At 35.5% G+C, this 12,091-nt stretch overlaps 1 protein-coding gene and 1 long non-coding RNA gene across 2 annotated transcripts in view; one reads left to right on the forward strand and one right to left on the reverse strand.

Annotated features, from left to right (window-relative positions):
* Positions 1-12,091, forward strand: part of LOC115494932 (uncharacterized) — a 43,768-nt gene that overhangs the window by 3,893 nt on the left and 27,784 nt on the right. The window contains exon 2 of the long non-coding RNA XR_012055513.1: positions 4,317-4,399. This is a non-coding gene — a long non-coding RNA (uncharacterized lncRNA). The remainder of the gene's footprint in view (positions 1-4,316; positions 4,400-12,091) is intronic.
* The window catches only part of SCEL (sciellin), a 45,840-nt gene continuing 40,924 nt past the window's right edge, over positions 7,176-12,091 (reverse strand). The window contains exons 17-18 of the mRNA XM_072927940.1: positions 9,824-9,926; positions 7,176-8,770 (exon numbers count right to left, since the gene is read on the reverse strand). Of these exons, the coding sequence (XP_072784041.1) occupies positions 8,754-8,770; positions 9,824-9,926 (120 nt within the window). The 3' untranslated portion in view covers positions 7,176-8,753. The remainder of the gene's footprint in view (positions 8,771-9,823; positions 9,927-12,091) is intronic.

Genomic DNA, 12,091 nt, shown 5'->3' on the forward strand with positions numbered 1-12,091 from the left:
TGGTTCCATGCTTTTTTTAAGGCATTAATGAAATGTGTCTAACACCAACCCCAAACAGCCTAATGTGCCCATGAAACCTGTTACTCCTGGACTTGAGAAATTATATACCCTAGATCAGTAGAAATCTACTATAGAATGCTACTTACACAGTATCCTATGGTAGGAATTTCTGAATCAGTGTAGTTACTAATAGGCTATCGATGCAGAGAACAAAGAAGCAGGAAGTCCGCAAATCCCATCTGCTCTTTTCTGGTAATAAGCTTGTTGTTTTATGCTGCAATAGCTGCAGGCTGGATCTGCCTTTCAGGCAAGCCAGTGAAGAATTAATTGCTGTAATCCAGTCTGGGCTATACAAAAGATGTGTGACGATAAGGTCAGAGCATGGACAGCAAACTCCAAGTCTCATGACATTATTTTAAAGTGCAGTTCCAGTCTTAAAAATTACTCTGGAAATAGTTTTATAAAAATAGAGCCACTATCATGCCAGCAGAAGCCTCTCCTATTCAGTATTCTGCCTTTAGCAAGGGCTGATAGTAGCTTTGTAAGAAAAATATCTCAGAAACAAGAAAAATATTGAGGGAAATTTTCCCTTTTTCAGTCATTGAATCAGGACATCTGGATCATTTAGTTTTGATAGCAGTCAATGTGTAATAATATTCCATTTGCTGCGACCCATTTTTAAGCCATTTAAACATTAGGGCTTTACAACCCCCTGTGGCAATTAGAGCTGCAATTTAATAATGTATTGTTAGAAAAACTACTTCTTATTATCTACTTTAAATCTGCTGCTTAGTAATTTGATTGGGTGCCCCTTAGTTCTGGTTTTCTGAGAAAGACAGAATGATTAATCATTCTCTATTCAGCTCCTCTTTGTCATTCATGACGATATAAAATTTAGATACTTCTCTTCCCAGCTGACAAGCCCTAATTTATATAGCCTTATCCCCACAGAAGTCAGGCCAAACCTCCCATTGTTTCCTGTCTCACTCCATAATGAAAACGGAATTTTCTAATACATTGTTTTCTTTCTAGTCTCACTTCTTGTTTTCTTATAAAGCCAAATGTTCTCTGTTAAAGAAAACAGCTTTACCAAAAGCATATTAGCTTCTTCAGAAACACACTTCATGAGCATGTCCTGCTTTAAAAAATCTTTGCAGACTCTCCTCCTATGTATCATATATATTCATAGCTTCTCTATTCTGTCATTTATTCCAATTTGTACAAATTGGCTTGATAAATAAAATAAGACTAAATGAAATGTAGTTTCCCCAGAGCAGTTTTCATGGTTTTTTTCAAAGCTGATGTCCCAGCTAATGCTTCCAATTCGTTTGGCACCAAGCCTGCTTTGAACGGGTAGGGTAAATGTTAGTGAGAAGCTCAACAATGTCACACTTAAGCTGGCATGGAGGTTTCACATGGATATTACCTAAACCTAGCAATTTGTTATTGTTAAATTTGTACATTTACTCTGCATTATTTGAGCAATTAAACACTTTATCCTAAAGTTACAGCATGGATTCCTCATTCTCAGCATCTCTTGCAAACATTTTGACTTCCTAGGTGTTGCTAATTTCATGCTAATTGACTTTCTCTTTCTTTATACTCTTTCCTTCTCCTGAACTACCATGGTTCCTCCAGGCTTTTTCTTATTTAATTAATATTAAATTGAAGTACGTTGTAATCACCATTAGAATGAATTTACTATAAGAACACATCCAAAATTGCATCATTTCAGTGAGCTCAAAATGCTGCAGTGCTTATGGCATCCAAAGATACTGTCTGTGAATTAAACTTAGGGTTTGCATAGCCATCTAGACACAATTATCCATGACAGCTCTTGTTCAAGGGGTTGTTATTTGATTGTTATCAAATCACTCTGACTTTCAAATGCTTTAGAGCCCACTCCCTCCCATCCCTTCTGTATATTATAAACTGAAAGCATCAGGCTGAATCTTGCAAATCAGGATGGGTTTCTTTCTAATGATCTTCATCGATAACAAAGACTAATTAGACTTTCAAAGAAGTTTGAATATTTACATTGTCTCCAGTATACAAGTATATTGGAAAGTATAATTTGGTTTACCACTGATGAATAGGAAAGAGAAGGTTGAGGGGGGGATGTTGTTCAAGGTTGTTAATAAATGAGCTGATAATCTAAAAGCAAAGCTTTTGAAATACTGTTTGAATGTAAAGATCATAATGAAAGAAATACAGCTTCTCTTCAGGAGGGTAAAAATCCATGACACACCTTCTGCCAGGACTCCAGATTTCAGCTTGACTTATCTTCAGGAAACAGTGGCAGTTGATTCAGGAAAAATGCCTTTTTTCCTGATAACATGATAATACAGAATCATCTAATGCTGGTTATGATTTTTTCTTTTTATTAATCTTCTGTCATCTTTACTTTTTGTCTATTTGCATATAGTTGGGGAAAGAGATTAAAGAAATTAATGAACTTTGCAAAAAAGTGGAAAAAAATTGCTATCCATGTTAGCAAGTCCATCATGTGGATAGATAAGTGATTTTTACAGTTTGCAAAATGTTAGTAAGTGTAGGCCAACAGACTCAAGACTTTATGATGCTGCTAAGTGGTTTAAAACTTATCATCTTAAAAAAATAAACAGCAATGTGCTTAGCATTGGTTATGTGATGTATGCAGAAAAAAATTAAATAATACAAAAAACCCTCAGTCAGTAATTGTGTTTGAGAAGGCATATCTGAGTGGCACCATGTCAAAAGAATATGGAAAATTTGCTGTTGCTTGAAAGGCTTTTGTGTCTCAAAGTGGGTGTTTTAGCTTTTCAGATAGGGAATGGTTTAAAAAAATAAGTACGTGAATTTTCATCTAAGTTCAGTTTGGTCAAGCAAGAATCTCTGCTGGCTATTCTGAAAAGCCCATGTAATTTATTTTTATCATTTATTTTTTACTGTCAGATGGGATAGAAAAAAAGCCTGTGAAAATGGTATATAAAAGCTTGCATGTAAAAACTTGTCCTTGCACTATCTATAACCCACTGAATCACAAAAGATACAATAAAATGACAGATATACCAAGAGGGTAATTTAGGTACAGTTAGAAAACTTACACCCAAAAATTTTTTGTGGACCCACTGTGCCATAAACTGTATAACTTGCAAAGTACTTGAGATCTTTGCTGCAACATCACAAGAGTGGCATAAAACCCCTTGCCCTTCCTCCTGCCATGCCAGAACTCCTGGGTCTGCGTAGTGATGGATCTATCACAGGTGGTGATGGATCTATCCATCTTAGTCCCTCTGGGCCCCTTTTGTCCATCTTGGAGATGTGCAATCAGTGCTGGACACACTTTCAGGGCTGTGGAGAGCTCGTCTAAAATCAGCCCTTTCTGGGACAATCTGGAAATAAATGCAGTACAGCAAAAGTATTCCTTGAGTAAATTCACTGGATTGATGAAGAGCGTATGAATTGTGGTATTCCTAAAGGAATAATCCTAAAGGAGTGTATTCTTCTTAGCTAGATCTTTTCCTTGTGTTTGCTCCAATTTCATTATGAGAAGCAAAGTCCCTGCTATCTTCACTCTCAGTTTCATTTGTGTTTCTACTGAGGAGATTGTGATTCTGAAAAAGAAGGCAGGGGAGTTTTCAAACAGTCCTGGTGATCTCCAAATTAAAACCCAGAAACCACAGTTCTCAAATCATGTGCCCTCCTCTGACTGGGTATCTGGGATGTCCTCTCACTAGACTGGAAGAGGCAGAAAAAAAAACACTGCTGCTTTCTGGCTTTCATCCTTAGCTTTCCACAGATGTCAGTCATGTCAGAACTGCTATGCTTGCTCCCAGACAGAATTTTGCTGTGAGAAAACTGGTGTTTTGTTCAAAAGGCTTTTCTGCTACTTTCACATATGTCACTTGGGCAAATGGATAAAGTCAATGCTCAAATGCATTCTCAATTGTGAAAACAGGTAAAAACAGTGTTCAAATGCATTATAAGTCACATATTTCTGTAGATTTCCCAAATATTGTTTAAATATTTGGCTATTTGAAATTAAAGTGCTACAAATATGGTTAGCTGGATTCTCATTCTTAATTCCATGATTTGAACTACATACAGGGATAATATAATTCAAAGTTCTGTGGGTGGAGACTCCCTGGAGGAACCAGAAGGTATGAAGACAGACCAATGTTTACTGTAATATTCATCTTACAGTCAAGGTTAAATATTAATTTCAATTGGACCATTATTTACAATATTAGTACTATTAAAATTCTTTAATTGACTTATTTGCATAATGCTTTCATCTTTTTCATTATATTTTCTCCTTTTTCTGCTTCTTTTAGTATTTAAACATTTGCAAAAATGGCTTGGATGCCAGAAGAAGTTTGACCTTTCCAGAATTGATTGTATCTTCTTTTTTTCCTGAGTAAGTAGTTTTTAAATGTTGGCTGCCAATTGTTTTCACCACAATAGCTGTCTAAGCTCCCTAAAAAGATGTCTGATGACTGCACAACAATGACAAGACTCAGACAAGTGCTTTTGGCATGATTATATTCAGATATTGATTCTAACAGGACCAAACCAGTCACTTTTAAGTCCTGGCACAGCCTACAGTGCTGTAGCTGTCAATTTATAACTGACACAGTTATAAAAACCCCATGAAAAAATATTCCATTTCCAAGCAGCTTTCTTGGAAACTGAGGTAAACTCTGAATTTTTCTTGGGTCATTTATACAGGTGCAGCAGTACCACCCAGAGGCCATTGCTGTGCTGGATACTGCACAAACTGGAGAGAGTTCCTGCCCAAAAGGGCTCAGAGGCTGGAAAGGCAAAGAAAATACTCAGCCTTAGAAGAGATTATCATATAAAGATGTATTGATAATAATCTTCAGATGAAACTCCCCAAAATTTCATTCTCTCACTCTCCTACTCAAACCAAATCTGAATGTAGACAACACCTCTAATCATTGCCACTGCTTTTCATTCTTAATTAGATCACTTGGATGAGATTATGAAATTCCAGAATTTGGTCTTTGCTCCCAAGACAATGTGTTTTTTGTTCAGGAGTCATTCTTGAGTTATCAATAAGCATATAATGAATAAGCAGTATGGCTATCCAGTGGAACATAGGCCATAAAGATCCAGCCTGCTCTGGGCAGGGAATGTGGCAAAAAGACTACCAGGCTTTCATTGTTTATTCCACACACCCAGCTGTTCCACTGTGTTACACAACCTGCTTATGTATGTTGGGGGAGACATTGAACTTGGCACTCCCATTTTCTGGGCCCTGTTCCTCTGTTCAGAGAACACAATCTCCATGGTTTTAAAAGGTGGTAGTTATTGAAGTGTTCAAGAGGGTCTCATTTTAGCAGATTTTGCCAAACATATTTGAGAATACCTGCAGATTCTTCTCTCTGAAGTGCAAGGAATGTTTGTAAGTCCTAGTTTTGCTGATGGTATTAGAGTTGAATTGCTCAGAGCAGGAAAAGCACAAAACAGAAGAGGAGGCCTTTGAAGTCAAAGAAGGACCTTATCAGTTAAAGAACTCAGTTGTTCTGCATCAATTTAATCAGCTAAACAGAGCTATTTTTGTCAACAGTTTCAGACATCAGCACATCAAACCTACCTATGTATTTAGTCTCTTTATCCTTTGTCTTTATGGAATGATGGATGTCTCTGCTGCTGTGAAGAAAAACGAGGTGTTGTGGTGCAGCAGAAGGAAGAAAAGGAGGCATTTCTCCCTTGTAGTCTGGCACCAACTAGTCTGAAAGCTGAAATCGCCTCCTGGTGTAATAGAGTAGCTACAATGAGCAATGTTCACATATGATCAGAGAGCAAAACCAACCAAGAAAGTGGGTGCATTTCATTCTAAACAATCAGATTATGTTAAAACATCAAGTATCAAGGAAGGCAAGCAGAGTAGCGGAGTTCTGACCTTATCATTGTGAGCAAATAAACTGAACACCTGAAGCTATCCCAACACTATACACCTCCCTATAGGAAAAAGCAAGGAATAGAGGTGACCTACAGAATAGATGTGAGATCCATTTGATGTTCCTTACAAGCCTAGGTAAGGAGACTTCATGAAGTAACAGAGACTGTCTTGTCAAACTGACATGGATCTTTATTTCGAGAGGAAGAGGATGAGGGGACAGTGTTACAGATGTTTATCACTGTATCAAGCACTGATAGAAAGGGATGCTAAGCCTAAGTGTTCTGTGGGAACCTACACAGGATACAACAGAATATATTAACACAGCAAAGATGTTCTTATGACATTTCGTGTTCTTTTAAGTATCAGTAGTTTTGAAGCAATCTACATATTTAACTGCATCAATATGCATTATATGCATTATTTCACTTCTTTCCTCTGATTGCTTGATTCCCCTCCCCGTAGAGCAATGCCCCAGCTTTGTAAAATAAAGTATCCATTACACACTGAAAAAATGGGCCTGATGAATCATGAACCCCCACATAATTTAGTACATCATCTCTCAATACAGCTTTTCAGTCTAATTTAATGCATTATTGAAGATAACACGTTCATTAAAACAGCTGCCAGCAAACTCTTCATTTGGATTGTTTCATGGAAGGATTAGTCAAAGGGAAATGAAACATCACAGGCTAATGATATGCAAAAGGGACAAAAAACACTTAAGTTTTGATACATTGGTATTGAGATGTTAATATGATTTTTGTTAATGAGTATTGCTCTGCCAGATATGGTAAATCATAAACCTGGTGTTTCTTCTTAGCCAACTTACAACATATAATAAAAAATAACAAAAAAACACATGGCAAAATTACCAGGGCTGTTCAGTGAGGATGACTTAATGAGCACAGAATTATTTGTTGTTTCTTATTGCTACTTCTCAGTCAGTAAGCTTTTAAGTAGCAGATATTTTCATCCAGAGCTCCTGGTCTCTAGGGAAGTGAACTGAAATTTCTGATCCCCCTCAAACACTAGGAAGTCCTAGATTCTAATGTGCTGGCTCAAATGAATGTCTAACATCTTCCATTGCAACTGGGCTTTAGCAATAAGTGTTGGTCTCTCAACAGAACCAAATTTGTGACATTAAAATTTTCCTAGTACTTTTTTAACCCCATTGTGCAAATCATTGTTTACTGGTAAAGTACAGAGTTTTAACAACTATAGTTTAACTAGGACATGTCATCAGCAAGAGACACACACCAGAAAAAAATATCAATAACTAAAGATTTATTAGAGTTACTGATATTAATTCATAAGATATTAATAAAATTAACAAAACAAAATATCTGCTGTTTCATGTCTCCATTGCATAATCAGTCTGAACATCCTTTAAGCCAGACAACATCCTTACTCAGCTGCAGGCCCAGTGGATTAAATTACAGACATCCATACCTCCTGCCTCCTCTATGAAATGTGCAGTCAAGGAGAGAGAATTTGACTGGGACAGCAACTCACCAGTCTATTATTAACCTATGGCTTTAATACTTTGCATGCTTTTAAGCTCTTGCCTAGGTCCAGCAGCCTTCTAACACTAACTCTGTCTTTGTCATGTCCTGGAAGTCCATTTAAACTGAGATGTAAGGCAGAAAATCAGTTCTGAATAAACCATAATCTAAAGCATCTCATGACAAAGACTAGTAGTCAATACCTTTTTCTGTCCAATAAGCTACTGCACTATTGATTATTTTAGGCAACATATTATAACAAAACATGAATTCTTCTTTCAGTTTAAATACTTATATTCTCTCCAAAAGGAAAAAAAAAAAAAGGTTTCACTGTAGTCTCTAAGGAAAGAGTGTAACTGACATAGTGTAGATGTCTAGAAATCTAGAGCTGTTTGTTCCAGGTTGCTTTGCAAACCAAGGAAGTAAAGATGTACATTGGTTAATGTCACAGTAAAGCAGATGTTTGCAATCTGACCAATTTAATTGCTTCCTATAAATGTCTGCTTCTCTATATAAGCTAGAATAGATCAAGTAACTCAGAAACAGAAATCTACACTGTAGATGTATAAATTTAGGCAAGATGAATCCATCCAAAGTGTTTTGATAGTCACTTTAATTAAAGTAGGAAAGATAAATACAACAACATACTGTCATGCAAAATAGGTATTTCATTATTTCATTATTTCATATTAAGTGTGTACTTAAAAAATTGTGATTAAACATGGAGTAGGGTTCTTAAAACCCTCTAGCAATTTTTGTCCAGATTCCTTCTGCAGATGTAGATGCATTTTCCAAAAATCATTTGTTCTGTCTCAAACTTAACATTTAAGTTATTTGGGAAGAACCTTTCTCTGGAGTTTGATGTCTCTCCTTGAAGGTGCAATATGAACCCACTTCCCTCTGCATGAAAAACAGTAGTTTAAACTGAATAACTGACTTCTAAATGGCTAATCTTGATAAGGAAAATCCCATTCATGCTATATTAAGCAAACAGGTCTTTCTATTAGAGGAAAAGAGAATACAGCCCTTTCAAAACAAATATGTAGGAATGTCCTGGCATTCAGAAAATTTCAATAAATTATCATTGATTTTATGTAAAATTTAGTGCTTTCACAGATCTGATAAATATATTGACCCATATCTTGTTTTGCTTCCTGCAGTGTGTATATAAAAATGCTTCTAAATTCTCATTAAAATAATTATTTTAATAACGATGCAGTAGGACTTCATTCAGAGAATTCCCAGCAGTAAAAATGAATAATTTCCCAGTGTTTTGAATTAACAGGCCAATACAGTTAACTAAACAATAGTAATTTCTTCATCATATGTTCTGTATGTCAAAATTAGTAGATCCATTTTTCTGCAAAAGAGAAAAGATTGGTCAGAGATGCCAAGCAATGCATTATGCTCCAAGTGTCCTACAAGGAAACTTCAGATTTCTTTTTTCTTTTATAACATCTACTGATGTCTGTCTGTCTTGTAACTTGATGAAATAGGACATGCCAATTTATTGTGCTTAATATAGAGATCCTTGGTATGTCTTTCTACAGTTTTGTAACTGTTACTATGCTTTATTAAATTTTTAATCTAATTATTTGCAAAATTCCCCATTACCATCAGATTTTGCAATGAGTTAATAACAAAAGTATTTTAAGAAAAAAAAATTTTAATAGAATTTTAGTTAACATGATCTTATCTCAGAATTACATAGTTGAAAAGCAGCTTATCAAAGTATTTAATCTACATCTCTGTTTGTCTTAGTTTGGTACAGAGGTACTAATTTATAGTATTGTGAAATAATAATTGCCATAAAGAGAGAAGACTTAAAATCTAGCAACTTCTAGAAAAATTAATAAAACAAAATGTTCATTTGTCCTTGCCTTGAATGTTTTTTTAGTCACCTTGCTCCTCACAAAGGTAAGAATCATAACCACATGTAATATCTTCATTATGATTTCATAGATTTTGTATCTTCTCTCTACTGGTCACAATTACTCCACTGTGTGAAAATATCTCTGCATCCTGGCTTATTGTTTTCAGTAGGACAATCTGATTCTCAGATGGCCTTGCAATTTATTCTCACTTCCAGGGCAAGGTGCCATTGCTCCCCCTAGGTGTCTCTATTGATTGGCCAGGTACAACTCTACAGAGAGACCTAAAGAGATAACTTGCAGTGTGACCAAGATCTCCCTCACAGACAGAGGATAATTGTGTCTAGAACCTGGGGTTGGATATCATCCTAAGCACCCAGATTTACTGAAGTAGATGCTTTGAAAATATTTAAGTACACATTTAAGTACATTTAAGAAATGATCAAAACCAACAGCTGTGCTGTCATATATTGAAGTCTTTTGAATGAAGTTCACAAAAAATGGTTTTTCCCACCTTCAGTATTATATGTCTTGTGCCTTACCTTTAACTTTGGAATAACAAGGCTCACAGTGCACAGTTTTTTTGTAAATCCAAATGCTGTCTCCTGCTTTTAGATCTTCCAGAGGTCTCTTACATACTTCACACTTCAACACACAAGTCAAAGAATGAAGAAAAATTAAAGTGAAACATTTCTCTAATACTCATACCCAGCATGCTTTCCTTTAGGAAACAAGCAACCCCAGACCAGAATAGGAGTTATTAGTACTGCAATATAAAAATTAACTCTGAAAGAGTAGTTTTAGAGAACAAGAAGTTAGATATCTGACTATGTCACTTTTAGATATCTAAAAATCAGATAGCAGTGTCTCAACTAGTTGCCTAGGTACTCATAATACTCAACAACCCTGTCCTTTCCCTAGACATTTCCAAAGGGTACTTTCACTTTCTCTGTTTTTGCTTAGGGGTTTATCCTACAATAAGATGAATCACCATTTTGAGATCCTTTTCCTTCTTCACTGATTAAAGGGAGAATGATCACACATAATCATGTAACTCAGAGCAGATCTTAAAGAATCTAGACTTGCTTATTTCAAAATATCTTATGACACTTTATCTTAACTATGTTTCCCATTTTTGCAGTATCTGGACACTGCTTTCACAAATGTCTCAGAAAAGCTCATTTTTTGAGATAGAGAAGAATTGCCCATGTTTCACATATGAAAATGCACAGATACACACAGAAGCTGACTTACCATGATCACAAGGAAAGTCTACAGTGGATCAAGAAGCATGGTAATTTGATGCAGAAACTAGGATCTTGATACCCACATAATTATATTATTTATCTAAAGCTGATAAAAGAATATTAAATTCTGGTTTCTTTGGACAGTTCATCTACTGGTAAGTGAAAAACAGCATTAGTATTAAGGTGCTATTAAAAAAATCTGCTGTCTTCACTGATTTTATATTTCTTTGTTTAAATTAGCAAAAGGGTGGCCATGTCTTCACAGCTCTGATAACTAATATTAGCTAGAATTTTTATACAGAGAAAAAAAATCTAAAATTTGGATTATTTAATTAATGTACTTCTGGCAGATACCTTTACAAGGAAATTAAGATGATGTGCTGCTGTCAGCTATGTGCAAATCTCTAATGGATACAGGGTATTTGTAAGGAGCTAAATTAATATTAATTAGAAGAAGTTGCACTACTTAGCTAATACATAACTGCAAGCATGAACCACAGACCTACATAAATTGTTTAATTTTTTTGCCAAAGCTTTCATAAGTTTGTAATTAAGCTGAATATTCCTGGCCAGACAGGTCCTCGTTTGATAGTAAAAAAAAATATAGTTTAAAAAAAAAGTAAGTATTTAACAGATAATTCAGCCACTACCAACATGTTAATAATCCTAATGAAAACCCCATTCTTCTTTATTTGGGTTGATCTGTCTAAAAGGAATGGAAGCAAACCAGAACTTATATTTACTTGCAATAATAGTATTGCGGATGTATTACATAGTAGTTCCCATGGGAGAAAATGCTTTTCTGGTTCTCAGAGAGCTCAGAAAGTCCACAGTAAACAAAAAGCACATGCAGCTTCATACATGTGAAGTGCAACCTTACTGCTGTATTCTGATTTGTGTTACTTTTCATGTAGTAAATAGGGACAAGAGCTGCTGTCAGAAGCAGAAGTAAAAGCTGTGCAGGACTGGGCAGAAATATGAGCTATGCTAATATTTTACTGACTTTGCTGAGCATTGTTTGTTAGAACAACAAACTCTGTGTGTAGAGGCAAGCAGAAATAAGACAAATAAGACAGGAAAGAAAACAGACTGTGGGACTGAGGCAGGCATACCCTAAATTTAAGAGTGAATTTGAGGCTGAGGCTTAGGGTTTGAAATTACAAACAAAAGAGAAATTTCTTCTGTGCTTTCATTCTTAATGGAAAAAGAAAAAAAAGACATGCTTTTTAATAATTAAATTGTTTTACATGTCAATTAAGACCTAAAAAACTTCATAAAAACTGAATAAAATTTTACAACATGAAGAAAGTGTAAGTTTATATAATTCACTGTATCAGACTTGAAGTGAAGGCTTATAAATGTGCAGAACTCTAAGAATACATTCGGCTCTATCCTTCATCCTGCTTATGGTTGCAAGGGAAGAGAGGCAAGGAGGAGAGTAGAGAGAGAAGGAGAGAGGGAGATAGGAAAAGGAAGGGATTGTGTAGGGAAGAGAGGGAAACAGAGATTAGTATTTCCTACATTAATCTTCTCCAGTCTCAAGTCTTTTTAAAAATTCTCACA

This window comes from Taeniopygia guttata, chromosome 1, assembly GCF_048771995.1.
Source record: "Taeniopygia guttata chromosome 1, bTaeGut7.mat, whole genome shotgun sequence".
NCBI lineage: Eukaryota > Metazoa > Chordata > Aves > Passeriformes > Estrildidae > Taeniopygia > Taeniopygia guttata.